Source organism: Miniopterus schreibersii, assembly GCF_964146895.1.
Source record: "Miniopterus schreibersii genome assembly, chromosome: 3".
Lineage (NCBI taxonomy): Eukaryota > Metazoa > Chordata > Mammalia > Chiroptera > Miniopteridae > Miniopterus > Miniopterus schreibersii.
Window position 1 is genome coordinate 22982378 of NC_138103.1, and position 26360 is coordinate 23008737.

Here is a 26360-nt window from a genome sequence, read left to right on the forward strand (position 1 = left end):
GTACGTGGTGGTTCCTGGACAAGAGAAGAAAGTGGGAAGCCGAGGGGCAGAGAGAATGCCAACTTTACCAGTAATGTTTTATTTCCTTGGTAAAATAAACACAAATCTTGAATTAGTATTTGCTAATACCTGTTCTTTTACTCTTTGTACTTTACTGTACTTTGATTTTTTTTAAGTTATTAAGAGAAATGAAAACAAAAGGGCATGTGAGCCAGCATCTCTCACTTTCGTATGCACCCGACTTCGCTGTACAGCATGAAATGAACTTTTATAGACGTCAAAGTCCTCTGTTTTTCAGGATATGTGGCTCTGCCTGCAGTCAGCAACTGGGAAAATTCAGACTTCAGACCAGTGTCAGAGATTATAACCTTTCATAAATCATCTGCCATCCAGCTCCTATCAAAAGCCAGCCGGGAGAAGCCCCAGGCGCATCTGACACTGTGGGTGCTCACAACGTCTGCAGGCCAAGCTGGTTTGCGCAGCCTGGATCTGCTTGGAACAAAGTGAGAAAACTAAGGATAGAGGAGTAAGTTTTTATGAAGCTAAATCTATTCCATCAAATGGCCTCCTTTCCTTTTGAGTTTGGAACCCTCTCCTTTTTAAAAAAATGTCCATAAAATGTTTTATGAAATAATACTGATCATTAATAATAGAAGATTGTTACCTGTCATTGTTTTTAATGTCCTTACCTAGCACAATAAAATGTTTCTTGCCTGGCTGGGTGTGGCTCAGCGGTTGAGCATCGACCTAGGATCCAGGAGATCGGGGTTCAATTCCTGGTCAGGACCCATGTCCGAGTTGTAGGCTCGATCCCCAGTCAGGGGCGTGCAGGAGGCAGCCGATCAATGACTCTCTCATCATTGATGTTTCTGTCTCTCTCTCTCTCCCTCTCTCTTTCTCTCTCTGAAATCAATAAAGATATATATATATATATATATATATTTTTTTTTTAAATGATTCTTACCCTCAAAAAATTTTTAAAAATTTGGTCGATCTTTTAAATCAAATGGGTGGTGGCTCATTAGAACTAGTTAAGAATTTCTATAAAATCACTGTGATCGTTTTGACTATGGATCTTAAATATGCCTGTATCTTATATCCATTTATAGGATTGGAGCTGACATAAGCAATGATTTCATTTAGGTTGAAAGGTTTAGCTTGCCACTTGCTGACATGATAAAGTTCACCCCCTTAGAAAAAAAATTAAAAGTACACCTGAAGTTAGAATTCATGGCTCTACTTTGCCTCTTACAGGGTGTGGTGTAGCATTTGGTGATCAGGTTTGTTGTTTTATAAGCTACTGGTTTCTCTTTCCTTGTCTTTCAGGTAATAAATGGCCTCAGCAAAATTAACCTTTGCCCAGTTCACAACTGCATGGGCCTGGGGCAGGAGATGGAAAAAGGAGATTAGAGAGAACCATGGCCAGCCATCTTCTGCTGGGACATGTCCACCTAAACCATTCTTTTTTGATAATGGCATGATATTCCATTACGCATATGTGCTGACAGATTTGGCCCATCCCCTGTGGATGGGTTTTTGGGTTGGTTCCAGTTTTTTGTTATTATACACAAAGCTTGGCCTGACATCCCTCAATGACTCCATGGCCCAGTATTTCGTTAGGTCACTTTTGTAGCTTTAGAAAAGAGCTTGTGGGCGGCTTGCCTTGGCTTATGTTGGCTTAAGATTAGCAAAAGTAAGAGGCAGCAGAGATCCAGATAAATAGCCCAAATGTGACCTCATCACCGTTATAAAATGTACAGTCAGTCTTCATTTAATATCATCGATAGGTTCTGTGACTTCACATGAAATTATGTGTAACAAAACCAATTTTACCATAGGCTAATTGACAGAAACAAGAGTTAAGTTCCTAAAGTATCTTATTAATGTTATAATCAAATAACATTGAACAAAACAATGTCATTTGAAGACCTGCTATAATTTAATCTTGAATATTCCTGGACTGGCTGAATGACAAATGCGAGGTTGTTATGATCACCCATTCAGACCAGGAGCCCTGCAAGATCAAACAGGGCGTCCACAGCTAACAGCCTTAGAAAGCATATGACTGCGAACCACGGAAACAGCGAAGTGGGGAGCACTAAAGGGGCCCTCCAAAGGAGCGCTCAGAATAGATGGTTCCATGACCCTCTTTAGGAAGGTGCCAGAGCAGTAAAATTTGGAGGAAAAATAAGTATAGTATCCTCTCTGTGCTTTTTCCAGGGCACAAAGCAAAATTATTGCTTTGAAAGGGCAGGATATTTGTTCTTCTAACAGTGAATAGGAAACTCTGAGGAAGGTTCTTAGAAGACCACACCCGCTGTATTTGACTGTTAACACAAGATTATTTCCTTATAGTTATTTCCTCCTCTCTCTCTTTTTAAAATCCTCACCTAAGGGTATTTTTTCCATTGCTTTTTCAGAGAGAGTGGAAGTGGGGGGGGGAGAGAGAGAGAGAAACATCGATGTGAGGGAGACACATGGGTCGGTTGCCTCCCGCACGCTGACGGGCTGGGAATCGGGCCTGCAACCGAGGTATGTGCCGTTGGCCAGAATCGAACCTGGGACCCTTCAGTCTGAGGGCTGACGCTCTAACCACTGGCCAGGGCCCTCCTCCCTCTTCTTTCCCAATTTTTTTCTGTGGGCTTAGCTTTTCGTTTGTTTAGAAATTTGTCCCAGTGCGGGTGATAGTGGTTAAAGCACCATTTGTGCTTGAACTGTGCACAACAAAAGACTACACAAGCTCCTGTCTAATGACATTAGTAGAACAGAGAACTATGTCAATAAACTTGAAACTAATTGTTGGCTGATCACGTATAACGTCTAGCTATCCATCTATCTCCTTTCTGCTTATCTATCATCTATCTTTGTATCTATGTGTGTGTACTACATGAATATATATGTGAATAAATATATATGAATTGCCCTGCTAGCATGGCCCAGAGGTTGAGCATCAACCTAGGATCCAGGAGATTGAGGTTGGATTCCCGGTCAGGGCACATGCCCGGGTTTCGGGCTCAATCCTCAGCAGGGGGCATAAAGGAGGCAGCCGATCAATGACTCTCTTATCATTGATGTTTCTATCTCCCTTTCCCTCTCCCTCCCTCTGACTCTGAAATCAATAAATATATATATACATACATACATACATATATATATATGAATGAATAGATTTGTGAAAGATTCTAAACAGATGATGATCTTGTGTCTGTCAAGCTAGGCTAAGCTCTGGCACATCAAGAAACAAGCTCAAAATCTCAATGGGCTTCACACATAAAAGTTTATTTTTTGCTCATAAAAGCTACTTTGGGTTCATGGAGTCGGAGGTGGGCTGTGCTCCATGTAGTCATGCAGGAACCCAGGCTGATGAGTGGGACCCTGTCTGAAATGTCACTGGTTGCCTTGGCAGGGAAAAAAGAAGGCAAAGGGTTGTGTTTTGGCTCTTAAATGCTTTGGTTTGGAAGTGTCACAGTCACTTATGCTCACAGCCCATTGGCCTGAAATAGCCATATACCAATGCCTTACTGCAGGGTGGCTGCTTGTCTCCTCACAGTGACCTGGAGGGGACTCCAGAGCCTCCTCCCCACTCTACTCCTGCTGCTTATCCTGAAATTGCTAGAGCTTCTGAGCTCTTTGCTGGCGACACTGAGCCCTGGCTTTGTTATGTGGTTACCTGATCCCTTTGGAAGGGTTCTTGTGATATATTCTTCTCAGAAATGTATCCTGGGAAGAGGTGTGGCCCTCTCGAAAAACTGGTATACTTCCTCTTTTACACAAGTAGTGAGTATTAGATAACCTGTCATGATTACTTTCAATTTGGGCTAATAAGCTCACAGCAAAATTTAGTTAGAACCCTCCATCAACCTAGGAATTTTGTAGAACTGCTTCTTCCTTTGCCTGATTTTAAAACATTTCCTATGGCTTTAATCATGACCTGGTTGAGTGCATGATTTCATTGTCTACCAACCCTCTATCTCTTTTGGAAGTTTCCAGATTTACATTACACATAAATTAAAATATTGGTAAAAAAAATATCTTCCATTCAGGGAATGCTTCCTTGGTGCCAGCTGCTTTATGTGCCTTTTCTCATTCATTCCTTACAACAACCCTCTGAGGTATAATTGTCAGCATTGGGTGAGTGAGGAAACAGACTCAGTGAGGCCAAGTGTCTCATCCAAGTCCACACAGCCAGCAGATGGAAATTAAACCCAGTTCTACCCAGTGCCTAGGGCTGGGTTCCTAACCGCTTTTATTTTATAGTATCACATAGACAGATGATTTAATTCAGGTAATGGGTCCTGTCCTCACCTAGCTTTTGTTTTTATTATTCAGATTTTCTGTGAGATATATATGAAAATTGGAAATGTTTGTGAGCCAAAAATCTTTCATTTTTTAAAACTGGTATAGTGGCCTCTTAGGGAAATAGAAGATTTTATATTATAGCTTTTGGTTTAGGTCTTTAAAAAAATTTTTTTAAATTAAGAAGTAATATATTTACAGAGATATACACAACTCTTAAGTGTACTTGATGAGTTTACACACACACACACACGCACACGCACACACATACCCCCAGGTAACAGCACCTAGATCAAAATATAGAACATTTTCAGCACCCTAGAGTTTTCCTCACATCATTTTCCATCTCCTCCCTTCCCCAAGCTAATTGCTATTCTGGCTTATATTACCATTTACTAGTTTGCCTGTTCTTGAACTTTGTGTAAACATTACACAATGTTTACTCTTTTGTGTCTGACTCTCACTTGTCATTACCTCTGTGAGATGCATCCATGTTGTTGCATGTAGCAGGAGTTCAGTCTTGGTTCCTGCTGTGTAGTATTTCGTTTTAGGATTAGCCACAATTTATTTACTAATTCTGCTGTTGAGTGACATTTGGGTTGTTTTCAATTTCTGGCACTTATGAAAAAAAGTTAACATTCTTGTTACCTTTTGGTGGATATATTAATTTCCTTTGGGCTGGTATTGTTCCACCTGTTTTTATTTTTTTTCATTTAGTAGGTATCATTTGGCTTGTTAGATTTACTAGCTCAGGGTTTTGTAGGCCGTGGAAGTACTAGACTATAAATATGTTAATATCTAGTCTTATAATAAGGAAATGAATGGGTTCAATTTCCATCTTATGAAAAATAATTAGCAACAAAGCATAGTATTTAATCTCCAGAGCACTCACAGTTTGTGTAGAAGTTTGTTTGCAAAACTTGGCATATTAGTCAGAATTCTCTTTCATTGGCAAATTACAGAAACCCAACTTAAAATAACTTAAGCCAAAAAGGGAATGTAATGAATCAAGTATTCAGTGGTCATCTGCTTTCAGGCATGGCTGGATTCAGGTGCTTAAATAATGTCATCAGCATTTGATTTCTATTTCTATATATCTCTTGGCTCTGCTCTCTTCTCTGTTGTCACCGGAGAGCTTCTCTCTTCCCAACGTGTCTGACCAAACTCCCAGAATTGAATCTTTTTGGTTATGACCCTGGCCCAGTCACTGTGGCCAGAAAGAAAATCATTCTGACTGGTTCATATGTCCACACCTGGACTGAGAGTAGGGATGTTACTCAAGGAAAAATGTTTCCATAAAAGAGAGAAATGGAAGCTGGGCAGAAACAAAATAAAGAAAAATGGACTTCCACTGTGCTGAGAAATAGGGAATTGGAAAATGAACATTCTAGGACTATAGGTGACGTCAGAAGGTTAATTGTTTTTAGCTCTGATTACTCAACAGAAAGTCTAATCATCTTCGTTTACATAGAGATAAACTTGTAAACGTCAGCTGAACTTTGAAAATGGTCTACTTCCATTTTTCAAAGGCGTCACCATTCTAATGCTTGCTTGCCTGGAGATATTTTTGTCTTTTATTTTTCTTGCTTTTCACCGTTCCCATATCGGTTCAGTCCACAGATCTTATTGATTCTTCCTTTAGATTTTCTCCCCTACTTTTTTTTTTTTTTTACTGTCCCTACTGACACCACATCAACAGTTCCAGGCTTACAATCTATCCTTGGAGCAATCCTAGTGACAAAAACACATCTTTCCCTGTTACTCTAGTCAAAGTCTTAGAAGACTGAATTGGGTTATGTGCCTATTCCTGAACACCATGGGGCCAAGGGCATGGGGGACACTGATGGGCCACACCTGGCTCATGTGACCATCCTGGGTATCAGGAATGCCATCAGCTCTTCTTGTATCACCTGGACCAAGAGTGGAGGAGGGGCATTTTCCCAGAAGAAAATAATGGCATTGGTGCCAAAAGCAGGGGAAATGGGTAATAGGCAAGTATTAGCAACAGATACCCAGCACACTTATAAATTACAACTTCAACACTTCTGATTTCAAAGTGTGCTGTGCCTATAGATTAGAGCTCATGGAACTCCTAAAATCATATTTTCAAACTGGAAGGGATGGTACCAATTGTCTCCTTACCCAAATCCTCTAGTTGCCATTAACCATTCTTCCTTTGGGCACTCATACTAATTTATGCTGTGTACCCTAGAACCGCTAGTGCAGTCAAAGTGCTCAAAAAGTCCTTGTTCCTTCCAATCTTTTGGTTCATTGCACCCCACCCTCCCAACCGAGAGATTACATTGGTCAAGATATAAGTTTGGCCACATGCATTGGAAACAAAAAAAACAGTGGCTTGTATAAGATAAACGTTTCTTTTTTCTTTACATAAAAGCCCAGCTGATATGTCAGCACTGATCTGTGACATCATCAGTAACCCAGGCTTCTTCCTCTGTTGTGCTGCTGTCCCGGGGGGGGGGGGGGCTGCCTCTGTGTCATTTCCACATTCCAGCCCACAGGAAGCAAGGACTGAGAGGGGAGGAGTGCCGCTTCCCTGTAGCAGCACAGCCTGGCAGTTGTATATGTGTCTTCTGCTCACATCCCACTGACCACACTAATGGACACACCTAGGTGCACAGGAGGCTGGGAAACACAGGCTTTATTCTGCGCAGCTGTGTACCCAACTATGAAAGACAGGAAGACAAATACTGGAATATAACCAGCAACCTCTGTAGGTAAGAAGGGAAAACATCTGACCTTTTCCTTCCTTTTTGTTTTTCAGATTTAAAAAAAGATCCCTGAGTAACACAAATGCAGGAACAGTTGAACCTCTAGGGTAAAGGATCTGTAGCAGCATGTCTGCCTACTACAGGAACAGCGGATATGAAGAAGACCCAGATTACCCGGACTACTCAGGGTCTCAGAGCTACACACAGGGGCATTTGAAAACTCAGGGTTATCCAGATTCTCTAGGTCCTCTGAACAACTCCAGTGACTCCAGAACCAGGAGGAACCTATACTCTTCAGACTCCAGAACAAGTCCAGACTACCCCCGGTCTCTTGCAGAACCAGATTACCCTGGATCTTTGAGTAATCCAGATTATCCTGGCACCAGAAACAGTCTGTACTCTGCAGGCTCCAGAAGAAATCCAGACTATCCCCGGTCTCTTGCAGAACCTGATTATCCTGGGCCTCGAAGTAATTCAGACTACCCTGTCAGCAGGAGCAATCCATACTCTTCAGGCTCCAGAAGAAGTTCAGGCTATCCCACGTCTCTGGCAGAGCCAGATTATCCTGGATCTCAGAGTAATCCAGACTACCGTAGCACCAGGAGCAACCCATACTCTGCAGGCTCCAGAAGGTCAGACTATTCCACACCTCTCGCAGAGCCAGATTATATCGGATCTTGGAGCAATCCATACCATCCAGGCTCATTCAAAGAGCCAGACTACCCTGAATCTCAGCGAAACTCTGACTTTGCAGGTTCCAGAAGCAGTAGAAACTATGTGGCCTCCAGAACAAATCCTGATTATCTTGGCTCCTTGGGAGAACCAGACTACCCGGGAGCTCAGGGAAACGCTAACCATCCTAGCCCCAGAGTCAATTCCAACCATCCAGGCTCTAGAAGGAATCGAGAATATGCTGGCTCTAGAATCAAACCATACATAGACACCTTTGGAGAACCTGATTATCCAGGTGCTGAGAATCAACTTTACTCTCCAAACTTTTTAGGGAAACCAGACTATCTTGGTGCTGAAGACTATCAGAACTCTCCAAATTTGGGGGGGGAGCCTGATTACCCAAATGCTGAGGATAGTCGTGATTATGGTTCTTTTGAGACGCCGGGAATGACCAGGGGGTAAGTGCAGGCATCTCTTTCTACTGGGGGTTCGGAGGGGCTGAGTCAATGAAGCTTGGTTGCCATTGTTTGGGTGAGGGACACATATGGTGGTTTTTGTGACCTGAAGTTGTGGTGATACTTTCATACCTACCTGTAGACCTCACCTGGGCCATGGACTCTCAGACTGAGCCTTTAAGCTTTTACCTGAACATAATCTTTCATCACCTTTTGCTTGGGTCACATCCTCCCCAGTCTCCACTTGGTATCCAATCCCTGCAAAACATTTAGATCCCCACTGTTTTGAACTGCTGCTTTGCAGGTCAACGACTTGGTAGGGTTAAGACTTGATAGTTATGAACCCAAATATTTTAACCAGAAGTATATCAACAGGAATACATAGCAATAAAGAAAATTTTTTGAAGATCTAACTCCATGAACTCAGTTCTTCAATTGCTTACCTTTATAGCTGAGCTATAAAAAAAATCTTTAATCTCCCATCAATTTTTGGTCATTAAATTTTACTAGGTGAAGTTCTGGGCCTTACAATGCTAGTTTGGGTGACTTAGTTCTACCAATTCTAATTTTTCCTGGGTTAAAATGTTTAATGTCCATGTTGCCAACAAGATGTGACTCTTTAGTAAGGTTTTTTAAAAAAAATCAATAACAAGCCCTAGCCGGTGTGGCTCAGTTGGTTGGAGTGTCATCCACTACACCAAAAAGGTTGCGGTTCAGTTCTGGTCAGGACACATACCTAGGTTGCGGGTTCGAGCCTCAGTTGGGGCATGTACAGGAGGCCATTGATTGATGCTTTTCTCTCACCTCAATGTTTTTCTCTCTCTTCCTCTCTCTCTAAAAAATTAATAAAAACATATCCTCTGGTGAAAATTTTTAAAAATCAATAACAAATTTTAACCATGTGAAAGTCTAACCAGTATGAGTCTCATTTTGCATATACTGTTTCTACTAAGTAATATTTATGAAATCAACAAAAACTAATAGCTTGTATTTATCTCAGGGAACAAGGATATGGGATTTGGGTGTGTAGCAGGGTCAAAATGTCTTCAGGTTCTGAATAGTCGGGTTAACACGACCAGGTCAAAATGTCCTCCATGTCTTGCCCCGCTGCCTGATTCATCATTCCAAAATACACTTCTGACCCTGTCATTCCTTTGCTTCTCAACTTCCACAAGTCTCTACAACCTTTGGGGGAAAGTCCAAACCTGGGGAAACATTTCAAAATGAGAATGCACTGGGCTAATTATAAGATGCCAGCCAAAGACCAGCCTAACTTGACCTCCTTTCTCTCCTATCCCTTCTGTACCTTAACCTTACAATCGAGGTCAGTGGTTCTTGAACTTGGCTGAGCCTTAGAATTACCTAATCACCTGGGGAGCTTTAAAAACAATACAGCTGACTGGGCCCAACTTTCAGAGCTTCTGATTTCATTGTCTCGGTGGGACTTGGAAATTGATAGATACATAAAAGTGAGAACCGTTGTTAATTGATTTAAATGACCCAGGTTAATTGATTTTCATGCCATTCCCTTTCAGCACTTTCTGGTCTCACGCCTTTATTTCTGCTGGTCTTCATCCTAGGAATGTCCTCCTCGTAACTTTTTATGTATGAATTAATCCTTCCAATACAGCTTAGATGTAGATTTTCCCCCAAACTCCTGGCCAGAATTCTTCTCTTGTTCCTCCGAACTACTCGGGCCTATAATACAAGTTGCTACTTGTATTATAATTGTTTATGGTGGTTTCTAAGACACTCTACCAGACTGTATTACAAATTCCTTGAGGGTAGACATCTCCCAGCCCATGCCTAACACATGGATGGCATTCAGTTGGCATTTGTGGAATAAATGGATGGACAGATAGATGGATTGATGACTGTCCTTACCATGCTACTGGATGGATATTAATCCATAATTTTGGAATTTCAGGGTGCTCGGCAGAACATCTTCAATCCAGCCCTCATTTCGTCATGGGGGTGTCAGTCCCTTGGGCTTGCCTGCAAGGGCGAATGAAGATTACCCTGAAAACATTGAAATGAAATCCATGGAGATGGCAAGTCCATATGGCCACCCTCGCGATGGCTATGGTAAGCATTTATTAAGATGAGGATCACATCCTGGGGAGAAAGTAAAATTCAGTGGACTTAGAGCAGCAATCACTAAAGATCTACTGTAATAGAAGAATTGGTTTATCCCTCCCCACTCAAGCCCGCACCTTACAGGGACCGAGAACTCGATGTCTAGAGAATAAACAGTCTCATCAACCATCAGAGCAGGCCAGGGAGGGGCTGTGCTTACCTGGGTGGCCGGCGTTCGGGTTCGATGCCTTGCAGTTACGTGGGAATGTGGGTAAAGTGTGGCCAGATCCTCAGATTTTTCTAAAGAAGTAAGAAATCTTTGTTTTTACATGAAACCCCTGATTTTTACATACTCCAAAATAATAATAGAAAAGTAAAAACACTGAGCTGGGCAAACAAAATCACTGGTGGGCTAAATTCAGTTTGTGTGCTGCGCTTGGCCAGCTTTAGTCTAGCGCATCCTAAAGGTGTCAGCCAGTCAGCACCTGTGTATTCAAAACCTGCTGGGGGGCGAGGGGAGGACGGGGCAGCTCTGTCCTCAAGTTACTTAAAGCCTAAGTGGGTAGGTGACACAGGCACAGTAAGACTAAAGAAAATTAGCAAGCAGACTATTAATATGTGAAAAATCACATCATCACATCATCTTCAGAATCTGCTGTGTGTAAAGATTTGGTTCCGGGAGGCAAAGGAAATTCTACTAGTTTCTTATCTTGTCGGAGGAAAAAGGGACTTGTTACTGACAGAGGAAGCCAGTTTATTACACGTGAGTCAATGTTCTAGGTATTTAGAGCCCCCAGGGCCAAGAAAAGGGAGGGAGTGTTCAGCCAAGAACAGAATGAGGGACCCAAGTGCTGGTTGGAGCAGATGGAGGATTGCTCAGCCCTGAAGGGGCAGATGGGGAAAGTTGGAAGCAGGCAGAGAGGAGGGGATGGGAGGCATTGCCGTGCACTAATGAACACCACCAACTGTTACACATTTGCACGGAAAACATTCACTTGGGCTATTCCAAACCTTATGCCATGCATTATCAGTGGGGCAAAATCAATCCCAAGGGATGAGATTTTATTTTTAAATTCCAGAAAAAACTTCCTCTTTTTTATATATAAAGCACAGATACACATGCTGTCTATGAACAGATATACAGTCTAATATATAGTCTTTCCGTGGTATTAACATTTCATGGGGGAGGGCAATGGGGAAGAAATGTCTAAAAAGACACCTTATGGGCCAATAGTGAAAAAAGATATTATCTCTGTTTTGAGACTAAGATATTGAAGCTCATAGAGCTTAAGTAACATGCCCAAGGGCACGGCACACAGCCAATAAGTAGCAAAACTGGGAACTGATCTTTGGTGAGAAGTTTCAGAGCCTCTTACAATGTAATTTTGTGCAAGTCACCAACAAAACATGCTCCATTTCCTCTGTTGAGAAGTTGAGCCTTTAATGTTTACCATGGGTTGAATAAAAATATATTGAAATGTGACTCTGCCCGTAAGAAAATCATGTCATGTTTGAAATTCATTTATGCATTTACACATCTGAGGATCTGGCCACACATAAAATGCTAAGAAGGAACCTCTAGAAACATCTAGACTTTTTGGGGTTTTTTTGCTTAACTTTTAAAAAAACTAAGACTATTTTTTAAGTTTTAAGTTCACAGTAAAACTGAGGGGAAGGTAACAGAAATGTCCCATATATCCCCAGTCCCCACATATATAGCCTCCCCCATGATCAAGATCCCCCCCGGACTGGTACATTTGTTACAATCAATGGACCTACATTGACACACCGTTATCACCCAAAGTCCATAGTTTATATCAGCGTCCCCTCTTGGTGTTGCACATTCTATGGATTGGAACAAATGAATAATGAATGACATGTATCCACCATCATGGTATCATACAGAATATTTTCGCTACCCTAAAACCCCTTGGGGCTCCACCTATTTATCCCTCCCTCCTAGACAAGTATTTTTCAAACTCTGGGCTGTAACCCATTAACAAGTCGTGAAATCAATTTTCAGAAATGAAATAGAAAAGAATAAGAATATATCGAGTGCTATTTATGTAGTCAAGCTAAATATAGTTTTGTGAAACTTGTTTTTTTAGTTATGCATGTGTAGGCATATCCTGGATCTCAGTGTAACAATTATTTTTAACTGTGGCTTAGGGTCAAATGAAAACCATCAATCAAGGCTGTTTGTATTTAACAGCATTGTTTTTGTATTTTTGTCCTATTTTTCACCCAAGTGCTTAATCATTAGTCTGTTAGAACCCTGAGGTCAAGGTCTCAGTCTTACTGACCACTGTGTGCTCAGTAATATCTAGTGTGGTGGGATTAATGGTGATGTCTCCTGTCTCTTTGTTCCAGTGAACCCTGCTTATGTGGGTGAAAGTAGCCCTGGCCCAGCTTTTGGAAACTCACCATCTGGAAGTGATTGGCACAAGTCACCCCAAGGTAAGGTTTAAGTGAACAGCGACCAAAAATTCAACACTGGAGCAGGAACGTTCAAGCAATGCAGACATAGCCATTTCCTCTTAGCCTCTGGTGTGATACGAAGAGTACTTTCTGAATTTACCATAAAGAGGTTTTCTTTTAGACATGCAGAATTTTTTCTCTTCTGGATATCAAGGTGGCTTCATTAGGACTCTTCTGGTTGCAAGTGACAGAAACCTAAGCCACACTGGCCCAAAGTGAATTTATTGGCATGTGCGTGGGGAAGGATATGGGGGAAACAAAGAATTAAAGGTAGAATTACCTTCCAGCACCTGTACAGTGCCTGGCACATAGCTGGTGCTCAGATATTTGTTGAATTAATTTGTTGAATGAGTTACAGGAACCAGGGCCTCTGCGTCTGAAGCCACGGGTTTAGTGCCACCTGGACTCTCTTTTTCTCCATCTGTTTCTCACCTGTGCCTGACTCAGCTTCTCTTTAAGCTTCGCCTCATAGTCACACCTTCTCCACAGGCCAGAGAGCATGACCAGTGGCAGGCTTAGATACATACCCTCAGCTCAGCAACCTCATTAGAAAGTCTTCCTTCCTCCCTGGGCCTGTTAGTCAATGATGAGGAACGACTCTGCCCAGCACTCTTTGGGGCCACGTGCATACACACAAGGACTAATTATTTTTAGCATAGAAAAGAAGATTGGGTCCCATGTTCATCCTGTGGTGAATACGTCTGGTGGTGAGGTGGCAGTGCCTTGATCAACTTTTTTCTGAATCATCATATAGTTATTAATGATAGTGGACTGTAGAAGCAGTTGCACTGGGGAAAGACAGAAGGCTTTGAAATCAGTCAGGAAGCTTTGTAATGACCACTGTGTGTCACAATGAAAGTCTGATCAGAGACAGAGACCAAGAAATAAAAAGGGAGCAACAGAGGAGAGAGGCCAGGGAATCCTGGAACCTAGAGGCAAATCTGTGAATAAGAACCCAACCCATGGCCTCCTCCATATAACACCGCAAATTGAGGGGCCCCATGACTCAAAGCTACAGTATCTCCCACCTTCAGGCCATCTAGCCTGTATGATAAAATTTAGCCACATTTTTGAGAACCTTCTCAAGGAGTTGTATCTTCCACGGGGTTAGCTGTTGCCACTTACGAGGGAAAGCCATGGGGACATAAACGATCTCCATTTGGTTCCCACTGGAGCAGAGAATGGCTTTAAGTATTGGGGAAAAGAAATGTCTTTAAACTTCATCAGAGTGCTCTATCTTGCCAGCATGAAGTTTGGGGCTTCTGGTAAAAGAGGAGCCCCCAGAAAGCAGAGAGAAGTAAAGAAATGGGGGACTCAAAGATGAACCTGGCTTTCTCTACCATTTTGCTTTGAGTTGTTTCTGATTCTCAAATCATGTACAATTAATTGGAGAACAGCCTCCAGATAAAGGGTCATTTGATGGATTATGCTATGTACCCAAGGAAGTACCTGGCACGTAGTAGGTGCTCATAAATATTCACTCTTATAGATGAATGAGCGATACATCAACATCTTGTAACAGGAAGGGGCCAGGGGGAAGTGATTAGAGGCCCTGCTTTGGGGACAGACAGACCTAGGTTTGCCCTGCTGCTTATTGCTTTTGTGACCTTAGTTTTCTTAGCTTTAAAACGAGGTTCATTGTTGTATCTACTTCATAGGGTGCTGAGGAAAATTAAATGATATACTCTCTTTAAAGTGCTTGTCCTGCTGTAATGGCAGGTGTTGTTACTGTCAGTTATCGTTGGCGGGCAGACTAGAGTTCTAGTCCAGTCCTGCCATTAATCAGTGTGAGGAGGAGGAGGGTCAGCTCATTTCTCTGCACCTCAGTTTCTCCGATTATTAAATAAACAGCTTGGCTGAGGCGATTTCCAAATCAGGTCAGCGAGATAGGAATTGTGTTCGGGTGCCTGGCACTGAAATTGGCCCGTGGCTTAGCAACACAGATTTATTTTCTCATGTAACAGGAAGTGAGGAAGGGAGTCCGAGTCTGCACAGCAGCTCTGCCCATATGCTCTCAAGGACTGAGGCTCCTTCTATAGGTTTTTCTCCACCATCCTTAGCCGGGGAATGTTTGTCCTCTTGTTTTCAATATGGTGGCCCCTGGTCAGGTGAAACCAGGCAGACTGTCACCTTTTAGAGGGCATTCCTGGACGCCACATGCCTCATTGGCCAATATGGGGTCACAGGTCCACCCTTGGCCACAACTGAGACAGTTGTAACCGAGCACAGACCCTGTGCAGGAAAGGAGACCCCTGCTGGCAGAATAAAAATAGAGAACAGATATTGGGAGGCAGACAAACATCAGGGTGGCCCCCAGGGCAATCAGGAGATACTAATTGTTTCACTATAAACCCACCTGGATTTATATAGGCATATAAAATTATGAAGATAAAATGTAAGTTTTAGGCCAGAGACACCAAATTAAAAAGAAAACCCGGCCCTTTGATGGTGAGTCATTTAGAAGAATCTCTGCCTTCTGTTTCTAGAATCCCATTGTCTTGGATGAAGGGTTCTGTTTCCTCTTTCTTGCCCAGCTATGGAGACAGAGCTCTCTCCAGGGAAACACACCTCCTCCTAGGAGACGCAGCTAGTGTAGATGTGAGGAGTTACCTTGTGATTTGTGTGGGGCTGGCTTTGACAGTCTCATCCTGGAGTTTTAAAAAATGTGAATGGAGCATCCCTCTGTGATGTTGTCACTTTGGTGGTTCTGTGACAGCTGCGTGAGGTCTGTGGAAGCCCGTCCCAGGGCAGGATTAGGCTTGGAGGGGGCGAAAGATGCTGTCTGGTGACCAAGTGAATGAAATCATCATTGATGTTGAGAATGTTCCATCGGGGGCCCAAAGCCACCTATCCTCAAATCTGAATGTCCCGGCAAAGTTGCTGGTGAACTCGAGCTTCGGCATGGTCTCATCCAGATCCGACATGGATGTGACAGGCTCTCAGATTTTCAGCCACCAGAATGACAAAAAGGCCAAGCAGTTGCTACACTTTGCATGGCCTTTGAATGAAGCGTTTTCTCAGACCCGTCGTAGCCCAGACAGTGTGGACATGGACACGCCTTGTGCTTCACATGAAGACATTCAAGGTAGTAAGACCCTGGGGCAAAGGAGCAAAGGCAGGGTCCAAGGGGTCCCCAGAGTTCTTTAGTTTTAAGGCATCAAGTAGGCTGAAGTTTTGTTAGATGACCTGGGGATATTAGGGACCAAGGAAGGGGTCACTTTGAGAGTATTTATCACCTAAAAAGGAGGTGACATAGAGCAGGCTGATTTCGTGTGCCTGGCTCTCGCCTTCTCATTTCCATCTGCTTGATGAGGAAACTGAGGCTCAGGCAAATGAAGTGATCTGGCAGACCTGGGGCCCAAATGCAGGTCTGTCTGATTCCCAAGCCTGATCCCTTAGCCACCCTCCGGTTCTGCTTCTGCCCGATTCCTTCCCGCCTTGGATTCGGCCGCACAGGATGCCTGTTGCTGCCAAGTGCGCCATGAGACCAGGTCCTACTGAGCTGCGACCTCCCTGCCTCTCTGCTCCAGAGGTCAAACACTGTTTGATCTTTTAGATGCTGTTTCTGTTTCAGTCCATAATACCCCAGGCATAAAGTCCAGCCTCTCTCCATGATTTCTAAGGGGGGAAAAATCCACTCACACCAAAGCATCTTGTGGCTTTAGCCCCTTAAATGAAAATTGGGGTGTCTCTTGTCAGGCTGCTGTCCCCTCGAGCCTGTTTATGTTCTCCCCCCTCCTTCTCTTTATGTCTGAGAAAGAGACACTAATTCCTCATCCCAGTGATTGGTGACCCTCCCCTGGGAACTCACTCCACCTCGATTACAGAATGTCATTAAAGTGAGAGGTTCTGGCGCAAGAGCTTGACCGGGGAGCCAGCCTGCTCCCTCGGTTGTGGCCCCAGCTGGCTTCCTCGCTGTTAGGAGATGGTAACAGCACTTCCAGGCGTCATATGTGGACACAACAACATTCAGGAAAAGAAGGATGTCTTTCCTTGTGCTTTGAGTTTTGCTTTTTTGGGAAGGAAGAAACCTTTGCCAAGAAGCTCCTCCACAGGCCACCCCTCACAGAACATTGGCCAACATCTTGTCACAAGCCTGTGCCTAAATCAGTCACCTGCAAGGGGACAGGACCTTCAGGATTGGCTTGGACTCATCAGGACCTGTCCCCTGTGCCTAGAGATGGGTCCCACCCTGCAGAAGCTCAGGGCCATGGGAGAAACAAAAATCTGAATTCTGTTGAAAGGAGAGATGACTTTGGGGTAGGCCACCAACATTATCTGCCACACTGACCTAAAATGTGATCACCAGTTGTTAGGAGAAGAGATGGGGAAGTCATTTTGGGTAGGAGAGCATCTGGCGTCAGTCAGGCACTGCAAGATGCTTGGGCTTGGAATCCAGGGCGCAAGAGAAGTGATGTGGGATATTAAAGTGAGGGATATTAATGTGCAGGGTGTTGTCGTGGAAAAGGAAAGCATGGAATTGCGTGCACACTATAGTTTTCTTTGGCTTTGAGGTTTAACACAGAAGCATACGCTGTCTCCTTTTTATTTGTGTGACCTTTGGGATCCCTGAGTCCATACATTCTTTCCTTGTGCCCTTGTAAAAGCATGCTCTAACTGCAGCCCCATATTTTAATGTTCCATTATTCGGTTAGGGGGAAAAATTAAACTCCGTTTATTTTCTTCCACAGAACAAAAGTTAATTGCATCTCTGATACCTATGACATCTAGAGAGAGAATTAAAGCCATCAGGAATCAGCCAAGGACCATGGAAGAGAAAAGGAACCTTAAGTATGGAGCAAAAGCTTTTCTTCTTCTTTCCCAGATTTTACACCAATCTCAATCTTCTACTTTTGCTGCATCTCAGAAAGATAAGAGATGAACAAATGCAAGAGAAGATGGTCTCTTTGGGCTGTGTGTGCTGAGTGACCAGCAACCAGAGAGTAGAGTGTGGAAAGGGGGGGAGGTAACACTTCTTCAGCCAGAGATCAAGGTTGACATCCTCAGAGATAAGTCATGCGACCAGAAGGACATATCCCCTCTGTGGCACTCTCTCTTAAATCCTGTAACCCTAATCTAACCGGAGAAAAAAGTCAGGCAAACCCCAACTGAGGGACATTCTACAAAATACCCAACCAGTAGTGCTCAAAACTGTAAGGTCATCACAAATGAGGAAAGTCTGAGAAACTGTTACAGACTTGAGGATTCTAAAGAGACATGACAACTAACTGCAGTGTGGGTGGGGTCCTGGAATAGAAAAGTCCAGCCACCTCGGCCTCCTTGGGGTTTTGAGTGTCCCTATGCATCGGACAGTCCCTTATCCATACTACGTCCCTCCCTCCCCTCTTTCAAGACTTCACTCAAATGTCTCGCTATTTCAAATTGTAACACAGTCCACGCCCCAGCATTCCCAATCTTTTCCCCCTGTTCCGTTGTCCTTTCTCTTCCCCATAGGACAAATTACCTTCTAATGTGCCATATAATTTACCCATTTTATCATTATATTTATTGTTTACTGTCTTTCTCTTCCAACTAGGAAGTCAGCTCCATGAAGCAGGGAAACTTGTCTCTCTCCCCCTTTTTTTTTTTTTTACTTGTTTTGGGATTTAATGTAGTAGTAATCGATTTTATTTTATTTTTGAAATTGATCTCTTTATCTGCACCTGGGACTGTGCCTGGCGTGTAGTAGGTGCTCAGTAAATATTTTGGGAATGAATGTATTACAGCATTTGCATCTCTCACTTTCTTCTGCCGCTTCCCATAGGAAAATGGTTGACAAAGAGAAAAGTAAGCAGCCTCGTCGTATCTTTGAGTTCAACTGCTGCACTCAGTGCTTGAACTCCATTTCACTGGTAAGCCCGCCTCTGCTGCAGTCAGAAAAATGAGCACAGGAGGCTGGGAACAGGGAGGTGGGAGAGTGGGGATGAAAGAGGGTCCGTGGGAGGAGGAACCAATTTCAGGGTATTTCACTGAAAGCCATAAAAACTGGGTGATTGTAGGTGTGGGGAAACCAGGTGGGTGTGCAAAGGTCCGAGTTATCTGGGCAGTTTAGCCACTGTGAGTGTTGCCTTCAGCAGCAAACCTGGGGAAATAATAATGCACCCACTCCAGGGGCGGCCCCGCGGATTAAAGGAGATGACATTTGCAAATGCCTAGGGAGGTGCTTGGCACATTGTAATGCTCCAGAAACGGTGGCCGGTTTTGCTATTGTGGGGCCTGCTCAGGAGATACTTGCCAAGGGAATGTCAGGCCTTGTCCTAACCCCAGGAGTACCGGAGGTCCAAGAACATGCTGTCAGAGGTGCTCAGCTCCGTCAGCCTGTGGCAGAAGAGGCTCAAGGTCATCGGAGGCAAGTTCGGCACCAGCGTCCTGTCTTACTTCAACTTCCTGAGGTGGCTTTTGAAGTTCAACATTTTCTCGTTCATCGTGACCTTCAGCTTCATCATAATCCCTCAGTTTACCATGGCCGCAGCCAACACGCTGCAGTTCACAGGGCTGGAATTTTTCACTGGGGCGGTAAGTTCTTCGCTCCCCGCCTGGGCCAGCGCCTCGGGAGCCCAGGGACGCCCCTTGCTGGTCCCCACTGCAGACCTCTCACTGTCCCTGGGAGTCAACGGATGGGGAAAATGGGTGCTTAATGCTTCTCTTCTGCCCCCGAAAGTAACATATACACAACATAGTAGACTTGCTGCCTCCAGAGGTAACTGTGTTGTTGAGACTCCCCTTCTCTGCGCACACAGTAGGCATGTACATGTGCCCCCTTTTCTCTTTTTTAACAAAGGATGAATCACTCACACGCACTGCCTCTGACTTGCTTTCTTCTAGTATGTGGCGAATATCTCACGTTGGTGTTCATGGATCTACCTTTTCTTTTTTTTTTTACAAAATATAATGCTCCTTTTGAAAAATTCCTACTACAGAGGAGAGCAAACTAAGAGAAGGGCATTGACCCTTCTTCCCTGTCTAACCCCCCAGTTCAGAGCGTATCTTTGTCCACTGTTTTTCTTCCCATACCTGCATAAAGACATACATGCATAGGTAGGTAAGTAGGCAGATAGATATACTTTTAAAAAATAAAAAAGGGATAGGAGCACTGGCCGGTGTGGCTCAGTTGGTTGGAGCAACATGCCATGCACCCAAGGGTCACGGGTTCAATTCTGGTCAGGGCCCAGACCCAGGTTTCAGGTTCAATCCCCAGTCAGGGGCATGTACAGGAGGCAACCAATTGATGTTTCTCTGTCACATCTTTCTCTCTCTCTTTCTCTCTCTCTAAAATTAATTTTTTTTTTAAATCTCAAAAAAAAGAGGATACTCCAAGTCTCGTTTTGCAACATTTTTGCTTTATTATGTATCTTGGATAGCTATATAGGTCCACATTATTCTATTTAATAGCAACCGTAATTTATTTACCCAGCTCTTCATTGAGGCACTTAGCGCCTACCTTGTGAGTTCACCTTCTAGGAGGTTGCCATAGACCATAGAGATTCTGTAGACCAGGGATCAGCAAACTACATCCCGAGAGCCAAATCTGGCCGGCCATCTGTTTTTGTACAGCCTGCAAAGTAGAGTTGGTGTCTACATTTTTAAATGCTTGAAAAAATCAAAAGGAAAGTAACATTTTGAAAAGCATGAAAATTATATGAAATTCCTATTTCAGTGCCCATAAATAAAGTTCTTTCAGAACACAGCCACACTCATTTGTTTGCGTGTCTGTGATGCTTTTCTGCTGTGTCAGCAGAGTTGAGATATTGCTGTGGATGTCACATTGGCCTGTCATTTACTATCTAGCTCTTTACAGAAAAAGTTTGCTGCCTTGGCCCAGTATGGCTCATTTGGTTGGAGCATAATCTTGTGCACCAAAAGGTTGTGGGTTGGGTTCCAATCAGGGCACATACCTAGGTTGCGGGTTTGATCCCCTGTCGGGGTGTGTGTGAGAGGCAACCGATCAATGTTTCACTCTCGCATCAATGGTTTTCTCTCTCTTTCTCTCTCTTTCTCTCCCTCTCCCTTCCTCCTTCTCTAAAATCAATAAAAGGCATGTCCTCAGGTGAGGATTTTAAAAAAAAGTTTGCTGATTCTTGCAGTAGAATGTTCAAAGTAATGTCCTGTCATTTGTCTTTTTTTTTTTTTCCTTTTTCTGTTAAAAAATTTTCCTGGGGTAGATGCATTTAAATGGAACTATTGTGTAATTTTTTAAAAATTTTTTAATTGATCTCGAGAGGAATGGTGAGGGAGAGAGAGATAGAAACATCAATGATGAGAGAGTCATTGATCGGCTGCCTCCTGCGCGACCCCCTACTGGGGATCAAGCTCTAAACCTGGGCATGTGCCCTGACCAGGAATCGAACCGTGACCTCCTGGATCCTAAGTCAACGCTCAACCACTGAGCCTTGCTGGCCAGGCTGTGTATATTTTTTCTCATTACTATGTATATTTTGTGTATTTGTTTATATGAAACATTTTATTATGAAAAATTTCAAACATACAGAAAAATAAAAGGTAGTATGATAAACATCCACAAACACACTATGTAGATTTAAATTTGTTAACATTTTGCCATATTTGCTTTGTCCTATTGTTTTGGGAGGCATTTTACAGTAGATTTCAGGCATCAGGACGTTTCGCTATGAACTTCTTCAACGTGCTTTCAGTTGTGCTTCGCTTGGTCGCTGGGTCCTGGTGGGAAGAACTGGGTCCCTTTATGCTGGTTTGGGATCCCTTTCCAACTCTGAAAGCTTAGTGATAAAATGTCTAGGTTCTCAGTGGCCTTGGACACTCCTCTCTTTGCAAACAAAACATCAAAGTTGACTGGTCCAAGCTTCTAGAAGACAAAAGAGGTCAAGTGTGATGACCATAGTCATTCATCGTTTTCTCAAGATACGCACCTGACCTAGGGCTTATTGTCCCTTTCAGGGTTATTTTAGTGACACAGTGATGTACTATGGCTTTTACACCAATTCTACGATCCAAAATGGGAGCGGTGGGGCGTCCTACAACATGCAGCTGGCCTACATCTTCACCATCGCGGCCTGTTTGATCACCTGCTTTTTCAGTTTGCTGTTCAGGTATGAAGTGTCTGCATTTCCTGATTCTAAGCTCTTTTTAGATGTAGGCAAAATTCAAGAGACTCAGCAGTTACCCCAGAAACAATTTCTCTGTAATCTGCCTGATCATTCCTTGTCCTGCAACATGAAATAGGAATTCAGACAGAGGAGAGAGGTTTTCATGTGCTTTAAAAAAAATTGGTCAGTGTGAACATAAGGATGCAATGATGACTCAAGGACATGGATGGACAACTGTCAAATGGTAAATGTCAGGGAGGAAGTACAGATGTTCAACCTCTGAATTAGTTTGCTAGGTCTGGGTGGCTTAAGCAACAGGAGTTTATTTCCTCAAGTTCTGGAGGCTGGAAGTCCAGGATCAAGGTGTTGGCAGCATTGGTTTCTTCCAACACAGGACAGCCATCTGTCCTTGGTTTGCAGATGTCCGTCTTCTTTCCGTGTCCTCACACGGTCTTTCCCCTGTCCATGCCTGAGCCCTAATTTTCTCTTCTTGTAAGGATTGGGGCCCACCCTTAATTACCTCATTTTAACTTAATTACATCTGTAAGGGTCCCATTTCCAAATATAGTTGTTATCTGAGGTAGTGGGTGTTGGAACCTCAACAGATGAAATTTGGGGTGGACACAAGTCAGCCCATAACAACCTCATTGCCAGCATGATAATTGAAAGCAAAATGAGATTTTTTCCTGTCAAACTAAAAAAATGCTTCCTAAGCTGCTATAACTCAGTGGTGGCACATTTTGTAAAGGGAGTATCCAGTTTACTCAGCACTTATTTATCCTGAGCCTGATTTCGCTGAGTCCTCCTAACATCTCCATGACAATAACAGCTGCCTTTATTGAGTGCTTATTGCTCTAAGCACTACATTGACCCTTGTGATTGGCTGAATAATGCCCCTCACCTCCCAAAGATGTCCACATTCTAATCCCCAGAGCCTATGAATAAACTACCTTACCTGACAAAAGGAACTTTGCAGGTGTGATTATGTTAAGGATCTTAAAATGGGAAGATTACACTGGATTATCCAGGTGAGACCGATGTAATCACAAGGGTTCCTAGGAGATGGAAAAGGGAAGTAGGAGAGAGAGAGAGAGAGGACTGGAGGATGCTATGCTGATAGATTTAAAGATGAAGGAAGGGGCCACAAGCCATGGAATGCAGGCAGCCTCTAGAAGCTGGAAATGGCAAGAAAACAGATTCTTCACTAGAGCCTCCAGAAGGAATATAGCCCTGCCAACATCTTGATTTTATATCCCATTTCTTTTCTTTTTCCTTTTCAAGATTTTTTAAAATTGATTTTTAGAGAGGGAGGAAGGGAGAAGGGGAGAGAGAAACATTCTGTGAGAGGGTAACATTGATCGCTGCCTCCTACACGCCCTCTACTGGGGATCAAGCCTGCAACCTGGGCGTGTGCACTGACTGGGAATTGAACCTGAAACCCTTCAGTACATGGGATGACACCCAACCAACTGAGCCACACTGGCCAGGACTAGGTTCATTTTGATTTTTGACTTCCAGTAAGAGAATAAATTTGTGTTGTTTTAAGCCACTAAGTTTGGGGCAATTTGTTACAGCAGCAGTAGGAAACTAACACACCTCTCTCATAGTAGCTCTGTGAGGTGAGTACTATTATTATGCCCATTATATAGGTAGGGAAACAGACTTAGAGCAATTAAAATGACTAAGATCCCCGAGCTGACAATTTAGGATTGTAAGTCAGGCCTGTCAGATCCCAAAGTCAGAGCATTTAACCATTGTTTGTGATCACACTGTTCCCGAAGACCTTAGAGCTAATTTTTCCATGTTACCTTTCACTATTTAAAGATAGGACTTTCTTTTGTTTTAATCCCCAATGCTTGTCCTAATAATCCTTGAGTATTTTGATTTCTGCTTTCCCTAGTATGGCCAGGTATTTCCGGAACAACTTCATTAACCCCCACATTTACTCCAGAGGGATCACTAAACTTATTTTTTGCTGGGACTTCACCATCACTCACGAAAAAGCTGTGAAGCTGAAACAGAAGAATCTTAGCACTGAGATAAGGGTAAGGCAAGTTCCCTGGCCAGTCTCCTCTCTTTCAATATGTCTATAACTTTTTTTTTTTTAATATAGCTTTATTGACTTCAGAGAGAGGAAGGGAGAGGGAGAGAGAGAGTTGAAACATCACTGATGAGAAAGTCATTGATCAGCTGCCTCCTGCACACCCCAGATTGGGGATCGAGCCCACAAGCTGGGTATGTGCCCTAACCGGGAATCAAACCGTGATCTCCAGGATTCCAGGTCGATGCTCAATGGCTGAGCCATGCCCTGCCGGGCTATAATTTTTCTTAAAGTAATAGTGAATTATTTTGTATTGCCCGTGAGATTGGCAAACAAGAAAACACCCCAAAATCCCAGAAAAATATTCATAATGCCCAGTGCTTGTCATGGTGTAAGGAAATGGACATTTTCACATGACACAATGGCTTTGTCATTGGTACAAGCTTACTGGAGGACAGTTTAGCAATTTACAAAATGTTAAATGTAAATGCTTCTTGACCTCATAGTGCCAGGTTTAAAATTTTATCCAGTGGTTTTCAACCCTGGACAGTTTTGCCCCTCAGGGTTTTATGGCACTGTCTGGAGACTTTTTTAGTTGTTACCCAATTGGGGAGGGGGTGCTATTGGCATCTGTTGGGTAGATGCAGCTAAACATCTTGCAATGCACAGAACAGCTGCCACAACACAGAACTACCTGGCCCCAAATGTCAGTAATGCTGAGGCTGCAAAACCCTGTTCTATAAAAAAGTATTAAAAAGAGAGAGTGAGCAGAATGTATAAACAAAGGGGCTTTGTCAAGAGGGTTGCAGATGTTAACTTCTAGTTCTTCAAGTTTCATGACCTCAGTGTGCTTTCCTCAGGAGCATGGGCCCCGATCTGCTGGTCCCATCTGTCCCTCTAAGATAAAACAGGCATTTGGCGCAGTGCTGGGGGCTTTCGCCCATTTGAAATTTTTCCTCAGGGCCACCCATGTTCACCATGAACTTTCCCTGTCTCTCACCTGGGGATAGGGGTGGATTTGTGTCTCTGGGAGTGAAGAGTATTCACCTGCCGGGGACGGGGGGTTGTCTGCGGGCCAATGTGACTTCCTTGTCTTTACAGGAGAACCTGTCAGAAATCCGTCAGGAGAATATCAAGTTAACGCTCAATCAGCAGCTGACCCGCTTGTCTGTCCACCTGGCAGCCTGGGTTGTGTCTACGGGAGTGGCCGTCGCCTGCTGTGTAGCCGTTTATTACCTGGCTGAGAACAACTCCGAGGTAACTGGAGTGCCCGAAGTACCAGGGGCCAGAGCGCAGGGAGCCAGGTGCAGGGGTGCGAGGCTGGAGGGGAGAGTGGAGTCGACCCTGCTACTCAAACTGGGCCCAACGGCATCAGCTAGAAACTTGTTAAAAAATGCAGGCTCCCAGGGACCTCCTCGGAATCACATCTTAACAATGTCCCCAGGTGATGTGTGTGCATGACTTAGAGTGAGACACTCTGGGCTGCAGACCTGGGATCAAGTTCTGGTTTCTTCCTTTATTATTGTATCCCTGATGCTTCCCACAGCCCCTGGCACAGTGTAGATGCTCACTAAGCATTGTGATATGATGGACTCTGGCAAGTGATTTAATCTTTCTGAGCCCCAGACTCCTCACCTGTAAAATAGGAATGATCATACCTGGCTTTGTAGGTGTGTGGTCAGGACTAGAGAAAAGTTATGTGGATAGTCTGCCCAGTGCCTGGTACTGGGGGTGATAAAGGAATGTTAGTTTTGTTTTGTTTTTAAATGATAGGGACTCTGAGATCAATTAGCTGTGTGGCCTGGGTAAAGTACTGTCTTTCTGTAGGTTTCAGCTTTCTCCTCTGGGGCTAAATGTAGCCAGTTTGCTGACCTCTAGAATTGTGGTGCAGGTTGGTCACTTTTTTTAATGGCTTCCCATTACCCTCAATACAAAATCTGTCCTCTGTTGCATGGTTGATAGATATTTTATGATCTGACCCCTGCCCACATCTCTAGCCTCAACACCCCACAACCACCCATATCCCACACCAGCAACATTAAATAGTGTGTCCATAGTTCCCTGACCACACCACGCTTTCCCTCATCTCTAGATGAGAAACATGAAGTCCATTCTACATCCCCCCTCACTTCCCTTCATCTTATAAACTCCTCCTTTCCCTCCTCTAGACCTCAGCATGGATATCACTTCCTCCAGGAAGCCTTCTCTCACCACCACCACCCTCACAAGGCTGAGTTAGGTGCTGCTTAACCTGCAGGCTTTCCCTGTGCACTTGTCACATGCAGCATTGAAAATACCTTTTTATGCATCTGTTTCTTTGAAAGACTGTAGCCAGAAACCTGGCCTAATACCTGGTACATAGTAGGTGCTCAACAAATGGGTGAACAAGTGAAGGAGAAGCCAGCAAGGGTACGGGTGCGGGATTACACAACCCTATGGGCTTGCCATTAACTATATTAAGGTGTGCCCTGAAAGAGGGGAAGCTGAGTCCCATTCCTGGGGGCCTGGCGTTGCCTAGCTCGGATGGAAGCTGCGACAGGGCAGCTGTAAA

The 26360-nt window shown here is 43.7% G+C and overlaps 1 protein-coding gene across 1 annotated transcript in view; it reads left to right on the top strand.

The window, feature by feature from the left end:
- Nucleotides 1-305: 305 nt before the first annotated feature.
- Nucleotides 306-26360, top strand: part of TMC5 (transmembrane channel like 5) — a 45027-nt gene continuing 18972 nt past the window's right edge. The window contains exons 1-10 of the mRNA XM_081133710.1: nt 306-526; nt 7079-8155; nt 10080-10237; nt 12599-12685; nt 17398-17497; nt 18471-18558; nt 18974-19222; nt 21620-21771; nt 23669-23813; nt 24911-25066. Of these exons, the coding sequence (XP_080989836.1) occupies nt 7152-8155; nt 10080-10237; nt 12599-12685; nt 17398-17497; nt 18471-18558; nt 18974-19222; nt 21620-21771; nt 23669-23813; nt 24911-25066 (2139 nt within the window). The 5' untranslated portion in view covers nt 306-526; nt 7079-7151. The remainder of the gene's footprint in view (nt 527-7078; nt 8156-10079; nt 10238-12598; nt 12686-17397; nt 17498-18470; nt 18559-18973; nt 19223-21619; nt 21772-23668; nt 23814-24910; nt 25067-26360) is intronic.